This window comes from Impatiens glandulifera, chromosome 6 (assembly GCF_907164915.1).
Source record: "Impatiens glandulifera chromosome 6, dImpGla2.1, whole genome shotgun sequence".
Lineage (NCBI taxonomy): Eukaryota > Viridiplantae > Streptophyta > Magnoliopsida > Ericales > Balsaminaceae > Impatiens > Impatiens glandulifera.
Genome location: NC_061867.1, coordinates 48924625 through 48943628, shown reverse-complemented (window position 1 = coordinate 48943628; position 19004 = coordinate 48924625). Strand labels below are relative to the sequence as shown.

The following is a 19004-nucleotide window of genomic DNA, read 5'->3' as shown; positions in this document are numbered from 1 at the left end:
GTTCATCTTCATATCAATCCAGCCGGCCGACTATTATTTTTTTAGTTTCCTTTCTCTCTGAAACAAACAGGCCGAGTCTTCCAATAGCGAACTCAGTCGCCGGCCGACTATTACAGTTCTCCGTTAGACGATCGGAGTCGTCTCCGTTCACGATTACTTTCTTCTCCTCCTCCTCTCTTCGCATTCCACAGAAGTGTTCCGCAGTTGGATGACGGCGCTGCAGAACTTACTCTGCACTGTTATTGCCGCTCGTTCTTCACGTCGTCTCCTTTCCAAGAGCTCTCTTATTCTCCCATTTCGTTCCTCCTTCTGTTTCCCTTTGACCAGCCAGAGTCGCCTTGCCGGATTCGCTTGCCCTGTCTCTATTTCCACCATGTCTCAACATAATCGGGTACGTAGTCATTTCTTGTATACTTCTGTATATGTTTTATTATACAGTTGCATTAGTTAAAGGGTCGATGTAATTGAGTCGACCAGAGTACAAGGAACGAAAAAGATTTCATTTTGGTTGTTAGTGATTGAATTCAGATAAAAAAAATAAGAAGCATATAACTGCTCTGAGACTTTATATTGTGTTCATCTGGAATCAATATTTGCATTTAGATTTAAATAGACAGGCTTTCTGAGTAGAAAGATGATACATTGATTATTGTTTGAAGAATAACTTATACAGTTCTGTCTTTGATGGCTGGATTTGGTAATTGTATAATTGCAGGGAAGAGGTAAGCATAATGAAGCGAATTGGGTACAGAAGCCTGATCCTCTAGTCCCCTCTTCAAGCAAAGACACAATATCAGCTGCTGAAAATGTGGTGGGAAATCCTGTCATTAGTTCTCCTATTCAGTTCGGCTCTGTTGCGAGAAAATTTGGAACACAAAGTGGGGGGGCAAAATTGTCGGCTGAGAAATCTGCTAATGAGAAAAGCATTGGTAATCTTAGCAAACTGTTTGATAATTTCTCAGTTGACAATTCCACGTACTCCCTTGCCCAAATAAGAGCGACATTCTATCCTAAATTTGAGAATGAGAAATCAGATCAAGAGGTAATAATTTTTTATTTGCGAAATTCGAGAGAATAAAGAGTAGATATTTTATTTTTCTTTGATGTGAGTTTGTATTACATGCTTATATAACCTACTAACCTACTACACTATAATAAATAAGGAGTTGTTAATCTCCTAGGAAAAGAGATCTAGTATATAATTACAACAAGTAAATAGTATGAGATTGTGCATGCCTTGGTAATGTTATTTTTTGAAAAAGGTCATGCCTTGGTAATATGTTAGTGAGAGTATCAACATTTTGCTTTGTTGTAGGATAGTTTGCCTTTTTCACTTTAATATTTTTTCTAAGCTAATGTAGGATGTCACTATAGGACCACCTGTCTAGAAAATACTTGCATCATCAATGTTGATATATTTCGTATGTTTTCAGTAGGAGATTTCATAATTTGACTTACAAAATGAACTTGTATAGATACACTAGGAGACTTGTACATCATCTTAGGAAATGAGTTATTAGAAGTTAGTCTTGACCCTCATCTCCAATTCTATATAGTCTCATCCATCAGTTATAATCCTAGGTTAAACGTTCTTGCGACATATAGTCTTATCAAACCTTTCAATGTTTTTCCATTTATGGAGAGGACTCTTGAATTTCAATGAGTTGGAAGGAATGTCGTAGGTTGTACCATGATATAATGCAATTACCGGATTTTTTTACTAATTGCATTTGATTCCACTTTTACCTTGACATTGTTGCTTTGCTTTATGGTTTCAGATTAGGACGAGAATGATAGAAATGGTGTCAAAAGGCATCGCTACTGTGGAGGTGAGAGGAAAAAGCATACTGAATAATACCTTGTGCTGAGTTGTTTTATGCTGTGTACTACAGATTCATGTTTATGACAATTTTTTTTTTTATCATTTTAGTGAATATCTTTTGCTTAGATTAGTTGCAGAATAGGATTGTTGCTTCATAAATATTATTTATTGGGGTGCAGGTGTCACTCAAGCACTCTGGTTCTCTATTCATGTATGCAGGCCATGAGGGTGGAGCATATGCGAAGAACAGTTACGGAAATATGTGAGATTCTGATCTTCACTCCATTCTTGGTCCATGGGACCATTTCCTTATTTTTTATTTGCTTCAACAAGTTGGCATTTCATGTCTAGCTTGCATCTTTTAAAGCATGTTTTTTTAATCTTTTATATGTTACCCGAAGTAAGATCATTCCTACAGATATGATATACATCTCAATGATACAAATGAAGATGTTTTCACTTGAATGTATGCGAGGTGCTTTTGTGCCTTTATTTTTTTGGGGATCCCAATTCCTTACCACCAAGTGTGTAGTCTGTGTCTATGATGGTCGAATTTTGGCCTCTCACTTCTTTGGATCATTTTGGGCAGAAAATATAGAGGACTACTAATGGGAACTTGAGGAGTGGTATGTAATAACATTAATGTGTAAGAGTTTTGGGTATGATATGTAGGGATTAGATTGGACTAGATTAAGGGATTGAATGGTGGAATGACCATGGCATATGAATTGAAATATCCTTATTTAATTTTCTGTATGCCTATCTATTTCATTTTAATCACAATCCTAATTTATTGATATAAGATATGATTCTCTATTGCTTTAGAAAACCTTATATACGAGATTAGTAGCACAGCCCAAAAGAGACATACCTTAATATGTATAAATACCAACATTGATATAAACGCTAACAAGCTACTCCTGTGTCTCACAATGAACCAAATTGAACTAGAGATGTTGTCGAGAACTAGTCACCCTTAATTAGCTTTCTGTACATTTGTTTTCCTTTGTTATTTCTTTCTTTCTCATTTCACCCGGAGGTACTTTATTGGTTCCATTTACTAATTTTACGTTTTTGGTGCAGATATACTGCTGTGGGTGTTTTTGTTCTTGGAAGGATGTTTCGTGAAGCATGGGGCACCCGAGCCAGCAAAAAGCAAGCAGAGTTCAACGAATTTCTCGAGGCATGTGATATCTTTATGTGTTTTTATGTGCGGTACAATGTTCCATGTTATAATAAAAGTATGGCCCTGGTATTTCAAAAGCAATGCACCCAAAATGAAGAAAAAAAGGTGCTGAAACCCAAAATAAAACTAATCGAAAAGGAGCTATATACTTACTCTGCTAAATCAAAAGAACTAAAATAAAAGTACCCAATGGTACATTCCAAAAAATCAATTGCAATACAAAAGAATCACTTCACCAAAACCTTCAAGAGGATATCCCAAGCCCACCAAGAGAAATCCAACCACAAAAAAGCACCACCTGCCCTCTAGGCGACAACCCAACACCCCACAATCACGAGCCAAAGGAAAATCAGACCCAAAGAGCAGACATAACTTCAACAGAACTGACTCCAAATCACCCCCATAAAGAACATTCACATCCAAACCCCACTCTTTACACAAGAGCTAGTTGAGTAATTGTTAGAGAACTTAGCCCGTGTGCGTTGGGTTCTTATGCTTTATTAACTTCTTGAGATGTGTTACTAATGCTCACTTTTGATGCAAAATTTCCTACTATGTATTTCTTCCATCACCCGTGAATACTTTTAGTTGAGTCGAGTTTGTACATTTAGTCACATTTTTTTGTTGATTCTTGACACATAAATTATCTCTGATTTCTTAGTCACTTAATCTTACAAGTAATTGCAAATGCTACTATTCTAATGAAAACAAATTCTTATTTTTAACCAAATGATTCTTAAATTTCATCTTGGATTTTGAGTCTTGTTTTTTTTTTTGACAGAGAAATCATATGTGCATATCTATGGAATTGGTAACCGCTGTGCTTGGAGATCATGGACAACGTCCTCTAGATGATTATGGTCAGTTTTCTAGTTCCCTTTGTTTGGGAGACAACAATATAACATTCTGAGCTAATACAAAGAATAAATGAACCATGTAAGATATGCTTTTATCATTCTTATTCCAGATGATTATTCTTCTAGTTTTAAGCCATTTTTAGAAAACATAACTGTTTACAATTTTTGTTAATGTTACTGTTTCTAATGGCATGTATTTTTTTTTGTTATATTTCAGGCTTTTACTAATTTCACATGTATTATTTGTGACAATTTACTTTTCTTCTTCATTCATACATCATACTTTGTTGCCTCTATTCAGTCAAGATTCTGCATTCTGTGCATCATATTATGGCAAATAGACATTCCTTTGCAGAAAATAAATTTAGGTAGAGAAACACAGGAAGTCTAAATGTAACAGTAGTAGGGATATTTTGGTAAATAGTACAAGGGTAATAATATTGAAAGTAGAGTAGCTTATTATTACATAAATTATCAGGTAGCATTATCCTACAAATCGTAAATCTGTACATTACACTTTGTGGGATAATGCTACCTGATAATTTATGTTAAATATATATTTTTGAAAAGAAGTGTTTTAAATATGTCTTAGGTTTGGGGTTTCTTGTCATCTATTTCTTTCTCCTATTTTATTCTTTGAGTTGAATCAAAACTGAGAAAGTTTTGTTTCTTTTGAATTGTTAAAGTTTGTATTAGCATAGTTGTTGCAAATGCGACTTCTATTAAATACAAACAATATTATACCAAGTGTTGAATATATATTATGATCTGAATGTTGTTCATTGAATAACTCATCCATCATGCCATGTTGAATTAGTAAAAGTGAGCAAGTTCTTATTCATGAGATGTCACCCCTAGAGCTTATATTGCTCCTTTATAATTCAGTGTCCTAATATTTCATCGTCTTTTTCTTGACATCATTGAACAGTTGTAGTGACAGCAGTCACAGACTTGGGTGCTGGAAAACCAAAGTTCTATTCAACTGCAGAGATTATAGCCTTCTGTAGGAAATGGCGATTACCTACAAATCATGTGTGGTTATTGTCGACAAGGTAATCTTCAAGAGATACCTATCCTTAAAAAATAATGGTAATGCTAATAATGCTCCTGAAATTGACCTTGAATTTATCGATTGTGTTAATATCATCATGTATTTTGCTCTGATGTACCTATAATATCTTTATTGCTGCGTATTTGATATGTTTATTTATGTAGCATGAATCCTTTGATTGTTATGCTTGAAAATAATGTGTTTCTTTTGCCATTTTATTTTAACATTTCTAAAATGTTAATTAGTAATACCAAGAGGAGTTAGAATTTGATCTAGAAAATGGTAGGTTCTATAAGCTATTATCATTTTCGAGAATGTATAATATTGGTACAAGAAATAAGGCGCAAAGAAAAGACTAATATTAGAAATTACTTTTGTGTATCATTGTCATACAGCTCCTTGACGCTTTGCCTATATTAATGTTTCATAAAGAGATTATGAAGCCTAGTTTTTCTGTTTGATGTTAACGGATGGAACTGGATCATGACTGTAATTGATTTTCGGTCTTCACTCCAGGAAATCTGTGACATCATTCTTTGCTGCATATGACGCACTTTGTGAAGAAGGAACTGCAACACCCGTGTGTAAAACCCTTGATGAAGTTGCAGATATATCCATACCAGGTATAGTTCAAACATATCTCATGTCTCTGATTTTGTTTCCATTAACGTGTAACTAGTATAGTATTCCAGGCCTTGTTCCTTCCCTTCTTGTCTCATGTTAAATGTTTTTATGTGCATGATACTATCAACTGTCTTTAAGCCAGATTACAAGGCATAAAAGAAAAAAAATGTCAGAAGGCAATAGTAATCAAACTCCTATACTCTAAAACTTGATTTTACGTTTTAATATTTAAAAGATGTAATTTTTACATTTGGACTTAAATTGCCTCTTTTACCTTGCATATTAGGAGCTATATTTTCTCATACCAAATGAATCAGCCTCAGTTTGTCATAAAAATATTGAGTAACTCATCAACTTAGCAATAAGCTCTCAGATATCTCAGATTTTCAGTATGCTCTCGTTTATAATCGAAACAAGTTGGGTCACTTGGTTAACCCAATATAATTTGTATAAATACTAAATGGATAATATTAGTATTCTAGTTTTTAGTAAGTGATAAGTGGTTAATAGTAGTTAATGTTAGTAGTTAAAATTATATGTAATTCCCTATGTAAGTTGTAGGATGTAATTGCTTTGGAATAGGTTGAATTTGGTATTCCCGTTATTTTGAACCTCTCATCCCCCATTGTTTTATTTTCTCAAATATGTCTTATAACAGTTCTATCTATCTACCATAGTTGTAACTTGTCATGTTCAGATTGTTGTATCCTTATCTCATTGTATATTGACATTTTTTTTGCCTTCCATTTGTATATTTCTCAAAACGACATATTGAATAATCCTTCCATAAGATCTAACTTCTATCCATTGAGGGAGCTTTTATATCCCCTTTTAGCAGTCATTATTTTGCTAATGGTGGGGATATTATATGAATATTGGAATGTCCTACTTTGATGTGCAGGGTCCAAAGATCATACAGAAGTACAGGGAGAAATATTGGAAGGACTTGTTGCTCGTATAGTAAGCCATGATAGCTTAAAACACATGGAGCAGGTTTTGAAAGATTTTCCTTTGCCACCTTTAGAAGGAGGTAAGTCTATCAAACTCCCTTGTTTTCTGTTCGAAAGGACTTGCCTTATGTTACAAAAATGAACAATATAAGGATATAGTGGTAATTAGATATAAGGGTAATATTGGAAATTAATGTTCGTAGAAAAAGAAAGGTACATATTAAGAGTAGATGTATTGTATGAAGGCATTATGTTGAATATGAATGGATTGAATATGGTTTCCTCTTCTCAGGCTTAGGACATTCCTTTCTCATCTGAATTTGTTTTCTAATCTCTCATTAAATTTTAGATTCGTAATCTAGGTCTGTTACAGTCCCATGCTAAAAAGTACAAGATTTGGTAGTGAAGGGGATATTGAGAACTCAAGACTTGGCTGACATATTACTTGCATAACCTGCAGTTCTTGAGAATGTTTTTTACCCACGTTCTTTTCCTTTCTTCATGTAACATGTATATTACTTTTCAATTTGATCTTTGTAGACCAATCATGACTGAATTTTCTAGGTGGTATTTACATTTTTTGAGTTATGAATACATGGTTTTGTATCTCATAAAAAGGTTTTGATTATTTTCTCAAGTATGGCTCTTTCTTCATAAGATTGATTTTTTACTGGGCAACCACATGGATATAACTTTCATGTAATAAAACTACTTGCTGTTGTTTACATTGGGCATGGTTATTCTTGTTGTTTGATGACATTCTTGCCATTCTCCATTTCCTCTTGACAGTTTGAAAAACTGTTTTCTTACGTAGTAGCTCTCTTACTGGGTTTTCATCGCTGGCAGTATAGGTATTCTCCATTTTACATCTCCAATATTCTTTTTCGTTAACATGTTTGGGTCGATACCCTTTACATTTCCTACAATTTTGTTTAATGTGCACTGTACTCCTGATTTCCTTTGTGCATGCAAACATAGTTCAAGGCATAGGATCCAGATAATTCTCCAAGTTTCTTGTTGCTTGTTTTCTTGCTAAACTTATAAATTTGGAAAATATCTCTTGGTTCAGTAAGATGCATTTGGGTTTGGTGTCATCTTTCTATTATAATTATTATAGAGCACATCTAATTTTGCTTCCATTTCAGCTGGCCTTGATCTGGGTCCAAATCTACGTGAAATCTGTGCTGCAAATAGGGCTGATGAAAAGCAGGTATGTCAAAGTTTTATAAATAGAATAGTTACTGGATTTCACTTTTTACTGACTGTGTTTACAAGGGAGACACATTTACTTAATGGTGTGCAATTTGTTGTGTACTGCTCCAGCAAATAAAAGCTCTTCTCCAGGAAGTAGGGACTTCTTTCTGCCCCAAATATTTGGATTGGGTTGGAATCGAAGGAAACGATTCTCAGTCCAGAAATGTTGACCAATCTGTCATCTCAAAATTTTTGCAATCAAGTCCAGCTGATTTTTCCACAACGAAGTTGCAGGTTTGTCTCTATTAAAACAAATATATCTTTCTGGTTGTTTGTGTGACTTCCTTTGAAACTCTACTTCATGCAAACATTGATGCACTACAAACTTGTGAATATGTAAAGAATACTATGATCTTGTTCAGGAGATATTGATTTTGAAGCTTGGACTCTGTTATTTATATATGTTCCCATTCTAATTCTTTTTCTCCCTTAACTGTTGTGGTCTTCCTTTTTAATAGTGTTATTTGATTCTCAGATTCCAACTTTACTTTCTGATTCATTTCAGGAGATGATTCGCCTAATGAAAGAAAAGCGTTTTCCTGCTGCTTTCAAGTTTTACCACAACTTCCACAAAACTGACGCAACGTCTAGTGACAATGTTCACTTGAAAATGGTTGTCCATGTCCGGAGTGACTCTGCATTTCGTAGATATCAGCAAGAAATGAGGTTGGTTATCCATCTATAACTTGGTTCTCCTTCATTGCAGAATTATGTCTGTAATGTTGTATTGTCTCATATCATCTAACATGTCTGTTATGTCTTTTTTCTGAGGTCTTGAGTTTATCTCTTCGAGTTATGTTGTGAAACTTATGATCATTCGGGTCACAACGTGTACCAAATTGATTTTGTTGGATTTTTTCACCACTATATTTGTGGACTTTGCAAATATATGGATTAATGAAATGGTATTATGATTATTATCCTTTAAAAAGGAATGTTGTATTGTTTTGTTTGGGTCTCTTTTTCTCTTACTCTTTCCAATTTATTTTCATGGTCCTTGGTTCTTATTGGAAATTTTCACTTGCATGATTCAGGAGGAATCCTGGCTTGTGGCCTTTATATCGAGGTAGACATCCATGTTCATCTATTATTACTTTGTTCTAAAATTTATATTTTCTTTTGAAGTGACACAATTATGGGTTGCTTGCTGCGATATTTGATTACATTGTCTGTCTGTATATGAATCTTATTCCCGTGGAAAAATCCCACTTTCATCAGATTGGAAATTTCGTAATCTTCCTGATTGACCGAGCTATCTTTTTATGTTGGTAATCAGACTGCAAGATACTGTTGATAGAACATTTGTTATTTATTAACAGCTATTCACACAAGTGAAATGTTGTAGGCTGCTGTTTGAATGTCTTTTAGTATTTAGAGTTGTCTTTATAGAAGATGTGCTAGGGTGCATCTATCTCTGTATTAGAATCAGATTAAAAAAGGTTGTTTATATAAATGTCTCTATGCATCTCTCTGTAATCAATAGCATATCAATGATTTTTTACAGGTTTCAACAGTCGCACCTTTATGACCCATTTGATCTGTATTGTCGAATGATGATCCAATTGAATATTATCTCTCATTTTTATGACAATTTTTTATGTAAATTTCCAATACTTCTCATTATCAAAAGGAAGACTACTTTATGCTGAAATTTTCTGATGATAACATACTAGATTTTATACTGAAGGATTCTCTTTCTGGCCAGGATTTTTTGTTGATATAAATTTATCCAAGGATGGAAAACAGAAAGATACTGAGAATTTGAGAAACAACAATGATCCAGAAAAGTCTGCCCATGATAATGGTTCTGCAGTAAATGATTTAGCTGATGATGATGCGAATTTGATGATCAAATTGAAGTTTCTCACATACAAGGTATGAAGCTCTTCTTACCATGACTGATGTAACTAGTTGAAGTAAAATTCATCCACTCTGAATTCTTGCTACCTTTCTTAACATTTAAAATCCGGCATTCATTTTGCTTATACATGAATACATTGCTGACTAATTTGGTTGGATACTGTGGGGATTGAGAACTGTATGTAACTAGTTGAAGTAAAATTCATCCACTCTGAATTCTTGCTACCTTTCTGAATTCATACTGTGGGGGGGACTATAATGTGGTCAAAGTGTTATTGCATTTTGGTCTTGCAGACTCATCATTTCTGGGTTAGTGCAACTTTTGTGTGTGTGTGTGAAAATTGGCTAGTGGATCTTTTTTTTCTGGGAAGGTACAATGTGGTCATGTAACTTATAAAAAAAATGTCAAATTTGATATAATGCTTATTTTGTTCTTTGCATTGAACGAAAGTATTACCCATGTGATTACAAAGGAAATATATATATGTTGTGGTATAAGTGATTAACGGATGTTTGATGATATGAGCTACCCACGGTTCTTAATATCTAATGTAATTCCCTAAGTGGCTAACTTTTTTTTCTGGTCACATAGCTAACTATACTTGTTTTAGATAGATTAACTGTATATTTAGAAATAAATGAATTTATTTTGATTGACTTATAGCTTAAACAACAAAATTGTTACTTTTGTTTATCCTTGTCATGCTATGTCTTGCCAATTTTATATCCTTGTCATGCTATTCTTTGGTTCTTATTAACTTGTGTTCTAATTGTACTCTTGGTGCGTTGAATTTGTGAAATACAGATTCGAACATTTTTGATCCGGAATGGACTGTCTATTCTCTTCAAGGAAGGCCCCGGTGCTTATAAGTCATACTACCAGAGGTAACTTGTGTGCTCAAGTGAAAATTGATGAGTTCATCCGCTTCAAAATTCTCATAGTATTTTGAAAAATGTCAACTTTTTATTAAAAATAGCGTAAGATACGTTCAAAAGGAAAAAAAGCAAAGTAGAAAATAAAAAACAACAACGTAAGACTTGTAAATGCCAATAAAATCGAAAAATTCTCATCTCGTACAGGCCCCCTTTTCCAGAAAATTATTATGTACTTTTGGGTGTTTAGTTGCTAATATAAACTTTTAAAGGATTTATAGTAAAAAGACTTTTTATAACATTAGTAGTAGGTGGTAAATTAACAAGGAATGTAGTTTTAGAAAATTTGATCAATTTCAATACCTGAGTTCTATCATTGATAAAAATGTGCAACAACTCTTTTGAGAGGGATTTGCATCGGATGGGATTACTATGACCTCATAGGAATTTAACTCTTGTTTTCTTGTGTTTTTTTTTTGAAATTTCCTATGTAACACGTTATGAACGGTTCTCGTGTTCAGCTTTTTATTTTTAATAAAAAGTTGACCTTTTTAAAAAAATGGTAGAACAACTAAGTATATCAACCACGGGACAACAGTTGTGGGTAAAATCTATGTTACCTTTAGTTTAGACAACAATAAAATTTTATTGGAATTATAGGAAGAAATTATTAGAAAACTCTTATGGCCTGCTACGCTCTACAACAATTGTGGGTAAAATCAATGTTAATAGTTTTAGACAACAATATAATTTTATTGGAACTGTAGGAAGAAATTATTAGATAATTCTAAGGCCTGTCAAGCTCTACAAGTAGAATACTGGCCATTGGAAGTACAAAACAATTGTTTGGCTGAAGGTGGCAGTATGCATGGACTAAGAGTGAAATATATAAATTTAGTTATATAAGTTCTAAACATTGGCAACAAGACAAAGAACAATAGCTTGAGACAGTTTTTCCATTAGAAAGGAAATTTCTTACTTCTCAACTGATCTGACTATGTGAGGTATGCATATAAAAGTATCTGTAAATTTAAGGCATCCTTTCTTGAAATGGTTAGCAAGGTATGCTTTCTTGAAAAATTAATAAAGAAATGTACATATCTAGCTCAATGGAGTTGTATGATATATGTAGAAAACCCTATTTATAGGCAACATGCTTTCAATTAGTTGAGCTTTGTTTCAAATGTATGTTTTTGTGAAAGTTTAATAAAGAAACTACCTTATCTAGCTTCATGGGTATGTATGATACATGTAGAGAAGTTATATTAGTTGGGAAAATTCTTCCAGTTAGTGTTAGTTTGCACCCAATTACATTATTCTTGAACATGGTGCTGCTAAATGTCATTGTGCATCTAAGTGCTTATGTTTAACTGCGACGTTTATTAGTTTCACCAACAAATTGTTTTCTCCTGATTAGTTTGTTATTTGCTACATGTACTACTGGTTTAAGAGATCATTTTGAGGTCATTTTGGAATATTCACATAATGTTGTTAATCACTTAATTTGGAGATTGTAGGCAAATGAATATATGGAATACTTCTCCTGGAAAGCAGAAGCAATTGAGCAACTTGTTGGATGAATGGTATTCCACTCTTGACAATTTGCTGCTCTACTATATTCTTATCTGGTTGTGCTCTTTTTCAAATATTGAGGTTATCCAATCTGATGGATGCATTTTTTACCTTGTTTGTTAAGGGCGGTATACATACGTAGAAAACATGGGAACAAACAGTTGTCATCTTCGACGTACCTTAGTGAAGCTGAACCTTTCCTTGAACAGTATGCAAAAAAAAGCTTGGAGAATCAGATTCTCATAGGATCTGCTGGAAATTTGGTAAGATCTGAAGATTTCATGGCCATTGTAGTAGATGGAGGCAGGGATGAAGAAGGAGACCTGGAGACAGAAAAGGCAGCAGCACCATCAAGCCCCAGCCCTGTTCATGTGGATACTGTCCCCAAGGATGAGGGTTTAATTATATTCTTCCCAGGTTTTCTTTCAACTAAGAGTTCTTTGTTGAAATGTTTTCTGGATGAAATATTTTATGAAGGAAAATTGGGGTCAACTTCTTTTCCTTTGTTCAACTTATTTTGAAGTGTCATTCTCTTCTTTCCTCATTTGAAAGTTATACCAGTATTTTTCTTTTATTTTTCACCCCCTGATTCACCTAGCATCTCTTGGTGTTTGATTATCCTTTCACTTCTGTCTCCATTCTGGCAAGACTATTAAGATTTAGAGACAGATTAAATCTTTTAATTTGATCCATGTCAAGCTGAAACTGCATGCTTTCATGACATTGTGCTTTTCTCTAATTTCAGGAATACCAGGTTGTGCCAAATCTGCGCTCTGCAGGGAAATTCTTAATGCCGCCGGAGGACTCGGAGACGATCGTCCAATACATAGTCTTATGGGTGACCTTATTAAAGGTATGACACGAAGCAATTGTCATATAATTGCAGAAACTTTACTTCTCTCAGTGGAATTCTGAAAGGAATAGGGGTTGATGCTCATGTTAGAGTACAGTTTTCATGTTCAAAATATATTTGGTGGGATCTAGATTATAGATCCTTTAATAGGTCCAATTCCCACTAAGAAGACCTTGTTTGAACTGGGGGGCATGACTGTGGAGGCTAATGCTAGTTTCCTCCAAGGGATAAACCCTGGTTTTACAAAAACCAATCCTTTAATATATTAAAGAAACTGCAAAGATGTTATTTTGGGTGTTAACATTACCAATAATAGAAGTTCATTGTATTCTCATTTTCATCATAGTGCCTATATTCTGTAAACAGTTAGATTTTGTCAACTGACTCATTCTTGTTTACCATGGCATAGCCACTACTATATGGACACTAGATTACATATTGAAGATGAGTGCTTCAATTATAGATGTCACCAATCTGATATATTTCATAAATGTCAAGATACAAATTGCATTATCCATTAACTATAAAAATCATCCTGGATAGCAAGCTTGCTTGTTTCATTCCGGGACTGGACTTTCCTTGGCTGATTAGTGATGGCATCCGTTGATATTATAATTACTTCATTCCACTAAAGCAATATACAACAAGCAGGAAAATACTGGGACAAGGTTGATGAACAACGTAGAGCTAAACCGCGTTCCATTGTTCTTGCTGATAAGAATGCTCCAAATGAAGAAGTCTGGATGCGGGTGAGTCATTTTCTTTCTTATGCCTGTGGTATTTTATTTGGCAAATGATGTGAATAATTCTTAGATTCTTAGGGTCTGAATTTTGTGAACTTAGTTATATTAAGATGTGGTACACGAAGAACGACTAAAGCTATAAAATATTTAGGTTACATAGGTAAAACCCTAATTATGGAAAGGAGTATCCAAAATGAGGTTCATTTGGAAGGTGGAGAATTCCCTTACACCTCAAATGCACATTGCGTCACGATCGAAAGGTGCGTAGGGCTCCTAAAGTAATCGAGAAAAAATCATATCTTCCATAATTGATAGTGAGGAGAGCTTTGGGGATCATATGAGTGGTGCATTTGTTTTGGGGCTTCAAGCTAGTTAGTTCTTTTGCTTACATGATCACATTTGCAAGAGATTTGTGTAGCTTTGTGTTATTTGTCCTATTGTTTGAGATCTTTCTCTTTTCCTTTTTTAATTAACTTTGGATCATTGCTCGTATGTAACAAAGTTTCAGGTCACATTTCACGGAAATCTAATATGTGCAAGCTTTATTTTTATTTTATCTTTTTTAAAATAGGTTAACTAAATTTTGATGTATTATTGGTATCACTCAAGAGATATTGATAGAGGTGTCTAACTTGGATAGTCCAATGGGGGATATTTATGGTGAGGAAGATGTAGCTGTCAAAGTTGGGTTAGTGAAATGAAGCTAAATCATTGTTTTAGAAGCAATATTTGAAATAAAATGTCAATATATTGAATCAATTAGTTCCCTGTCCTTGAAAGAAGAAGTTAAGGTGAGAAGAACTCAAGCATAACTGTAATTTTCTGATGGATTGAAATTGATAAACATTTGTCCACATGATAAACTTAATGATCATATTCGGAGGATAGAATTATGGTAAAATGGCATAAACTGTAAACATAACTCGAAGATAGATGGAAAAACAAGTTCTAAGGGATGTCACTATATGCCAATTTATTAAGATTGTAATGGCTGTGAGTTTGCTTGGTTGTTCAACCAAAAAACTATTCTTCTTCCTAGTTTTTATCTTTACTTTCATCATTCTCTTATTATTATTATTATTGTTATTATTGGTAGATGTGGGTCATGAATAATTCTTTATTTTTTCTCTTGCATTTGGATCTCCTCAATATTACCCATTCTTATTGTTGCAGATTGAAGGGATGTGCAGAAAGACAAAAGCATCTGCAATTCCTGTTATACCCGAGTCAGAAGGTTTTTATCTTTTCCTTGCCTTTAATATCCGATCTCTTGCATTCAATCTTCTAAGATGTGCAATACTTAGGGAAAACCAGAAAAAGCTGCCTACAGGATGAAGTTGATATGATTAGATTTTGAGATTATTCTGTCAATAGAGGAAAATGAGCACATTATGTTTATCAGAAGATGTGTTCTGACTTATGGTTCAATTTCTACCGAATATGTGGCTGAAAATTTTCATCAGCATTTTCAAATATTTTCTGGATGTTTTCTTCATTCTTATTCATGTTAATTGCTTTCCCTGAAGTTCTCGTGCTTTAGAAAGTATATTTGAATCATCTTGCTAAAGTTAGTATGTTTGTCACAATTGGTATTAGTGTGTTCTTACTGCTGGACCATTATTAATACATACCTGTGATGGTGGATACTGTCAGTCAGATCATTGTTCATGATGTTTTTTGAAAAGCGAAGAGCTCTCATGAAGTTAATTGTTTATATCTTTTAAATGACTTCTAATAATACAAACAACGTGTTTTAACTTTTCAGGAACTGAAACAAATCCATTCTCTCTTGATGCATTGTCTGTGTTCATATACCGTGTGCTGCAAAGGGTTAATCATCCGGTATTTTGACGATTTTTGCAATTCTCATATGAATCATTAATCTTGCAAGGATAATATGATTGATATCGACTTCTGGTTTTTATGATGAAGGGAAATCTTGATAAAGACTCTACCAATGCTGGTTATGTCCTTCTTATGTTTTATGACCTATATGATTCAAAGGTATATGGGCTACATTTTGTAGGAATAATCCTAAATCGCTGAAACCCTAATTAATTGTTTCCTTTTTCTACTACAACATACAGAGCCGCGCAGAGTTTGAGTCTGAGTTGATTGAACGGTTTGGATCAGTTGTGAAGATGCCTCTACTGAAACCCAATAGGTCAGAATTGGTTGAACTAACATACAAAATAAGATAATTGCATAATTTAGTTCTATAAAATGTTCCCTCAAGATTGAAATATTTGTTGATTGTGATTTTCGGTGGATATTCAGGAAACCTCTCCCTGATTCCATAAAATCTGTCATTGAGGAAGGATTAAGTCTATACAGCCTTCATAAAAGGAGGCACAGAAAGTATGTTCATTTTTTTCCTCTTGTTTATTTTTTTACTTCCTATTCGCAAATCCCTTCCTAGAAGTATATTTTTTTGTTAATGTCTTAATAAACTGTAATGCATGAACATGTCTAGTATAGTAAGATTCTATTTGGTCTTTAAATTTTTTAGTTGGAACATTTTGATTAAGGTAATATTTTTGGCTAGATTTTGTTTTGTTGATCTTTATCTGGAGACCAACCTTCTAACTAGCATCTGCTTACATTATAGATTGGACTCGTCAAAAGGCTCATATGCGAATGATTGGGTGAAATGGGAAAGAAAATTGAGACAGACTATGTTCAGCAATGCTGAATATCTTGACTCGGTTCAAGTGAGTGCATAATAAACGTTGCTTTCTCTATTGTTCAAAAGTAGCATTTATTCTTCTAATCCCTAACGTTATAATAATCGATTATACATAATATAATGATATTAACATTCCTTAACAGGTTCCTTTTGAATCGGTTGTTGAACAAGTTTTGGAACAAATAAAAACAATTATGAAGGGTGAGTATAAAGCACCTACCTCCGCCCAGAAGAGGACTTTCGGCAACATTATTTATGCAGCTATTACTTTCCCTGTTTCTGAGGTCATAAATCTTCTCAACACTGTGAGTACACCTTCCTCATCCATGCTAATATATATATTTTTTCTCTGTTTCTAATTTATATAGATAATGTCTATTTTTGTTTTCTCGACTTTAATATATTTCAGATTATCCCCACTTCAATAAATATTTCATATTGTTCCCTGATATGCATGTTTTGTGAAGTCTACTAAGTTCACAGATGCAAGAAATCATTTTATTATTTTATTTCTTGTTATGAAATGTTTTTATTAATAGGGATAGAAGTTCATTTTGCTTCCTCAATATGTAGTAGGCTTGTCTTGAATCATACACAATTTTTGCATCTTCTTAACCTCAATTCTTGACTTGACAATATATTTTCTTTCTAAAATCATATCAATTCATTTGCATTTAACCAAAAAGTTCAGGAATCGTGTGTTGAGAAAGCAAAATGAACTCCTTGCCTATTATTAATAGTGTTGCCTTAACGACGACCACTAACAATACAAACATATTCTATTTCTTTTTTCTTTTCTTTTTTTGAAATTGATCACAAAGATTCGAATCCATGAAACACGAGTTTTTACACTCAAGCACCAGGCTAAACGAATCTGGACATGTTCTTGAATGCGTGATCTGACCCTTGTTCATTGAATTTCTTCCCGATTATCATTTTATTCTAAAGTAATTTATTTTCTCAGATGGGAGAGAAGAATTCGAAAGTTGGAGCATTTTTAAACAATGCAAATATCGAGACAAGCCTCAAGCAGGCTCATATGACACTTGCTCACAAGAGGAGCCACGGTGTTTCAGCTGTGGCTGGTTACGGTCCCTTTGTAGGTCGAGAAGTCCCTGTGGGTGTGAAAGCTCTTGTTTTCAATGATAAAATGGCTGCCCTTGAAACCTTGCCAGGATCGGTTGATGGAGAAACAATACTTTCGAGAAACGATTGGCCACATATAACATTATGGACTGCACAAGGAATCCCTGCAAAAGAAGCCAACACTTTGCCACAACTGCATTCCAAGGGAGAGGCGACACGAGTAGATATTGACCCGCCTCTCGATATAACCGGTGTTCTTGAATTTCATTAGGTTTTGAACTTGAAAGAAATGTCGTTTGACATTTACTTATGGGAGTTAAGTAGAGTGAAATTGTCTTTTTTGGTGAAAATGTGAGAGGTGTAAGCTCTATAGCAACATTAGTTGATACATATGGGGTCATGATTTTGGGTTTAGGGTTCATGACAAGCTTAAAATATATATAACATCTTTTGTTATGGTATATATTTTTGTATTATTAATTTATGACAAATTTATGCTAACCCTCTATTTGGAAACAACAAGATTTGATCTGAGTTTGAACAAAAATAAAAATAAAATATTTATTTGAATTTTTTTTGTTTATGTATCTTGTTTGAATAATGATTTAAATAAATAATAATTTGAATTATATCTGTTTCTTTTATTTGATGTGCCATTTTTTTTTAAAAATTATGTCAATTTTATTTTATTTGAATTTGCGTATGTGTCAGTTTTATTACATAACTTATTTATTGATGAAATGATTTAGCTATTTATATACAACAGAAATTAAATTGAACATGATATATAACTATTTTACATCAACATTTTAGGAACTGAAAATCTCCTACAATAATAAGTAGAAATTAAATAATTATTTCAGTTTTGATAGATAGTTGACTAAACAATTTAGTTATTTATATACAACAGAAATTAACTGAATAATTTATAAAATACAACTATTTCATATCAAGGAAATTCTTTGATTGTGATTCTTTTAACTTATATTTACAATTACCACTTCAATTTATTAATTTCAACTACTACTAGGTCAATTTTTATGTGAATTATAGATGAAAAGATTTTACTTTATCGAGCTTAGAATATATTAAGGAAAAAACAGATTAATTGGTAAGAATTTAATGATCCTTTATCAATATTTTTGTGAGATAGTAGTAAGAAACCCTACAATAGTATAAATCAATTTTAAATTAAATTCTAAATTAAATCATAACTAAGTGAAGAAAGGGAGACGAGTGAAGAATATTCACCTTCGCTGTCAGAATCGTTAGTCGAATATTCTGTGGAAGAAGAATGGAAGAGGAAGCGTCCGCCAGGAAGAGATAGAGAGGGGGCTTCTAAGTAAAAAACTTTCAAACAAAAGTCGTTTGATAGTAGTTTAATTAAATCAAAGTTCGAACCTTATATCATTAAAACATTTAATGTTAGAAACCCAAATATTAATGTGCCATTAACAAATTTAGTAATGTTATGTTGCTCCAGAAAATAAACATGTTCCTTTTAATAGTAATATTTATTTTAATTGAAAATATATCAATGTTGGGGTAGTATAAATGATCAAGCAATAATAACTCATATTTTCTCAT

The 19004-nt window shown here is 33.3% G+C and overlaps 1 protein-coding gene across 1 annotated transcript; it reads left to right on the top strand.

The window, feature by feature from the left end:
- Positions 1-40: 40 nt before the first annotated feature.
- Positions 41-17989, top strand: LOC124941293 (tRNA ligase 1). Its single transcript, XM_047481594.1, has 27 exons — positions 41-391; positions 716-1042; positions 1779-1829; positions 2002-2084; positions 2906-3005; positions 3790-3868; positions 4794-4917; positions 5433-5539; positions 6442-6570; positions 7636-7700; positions 7814-7978; positions 8250-8410; positions 8779-8810; positions 9450-9619; positions 10410-10489; positions 11995-12060; positions 12174-12466; positions 12795-12902; positions 13554-13651; positions 14819-14879; positions 15411-15487; positions 15578-15649; positions 15733-15809; positions 15923-16003; positions 16254-16356; positions 16475-16636; positions 17296-17989. Exons 1-27 carry the CDS (start codon positions 209-211, stop codon positions 17686-17688), a joined length of 3447 nt encoding a protein of 1148 aa, XP_047337550.1. The 5' UTR covers positions 41-208; the 3' UTR covers positions 17689-17989.
- The last annotated feature ends 1015 nt before the right edge of the window (positions 17990-19004 follow it).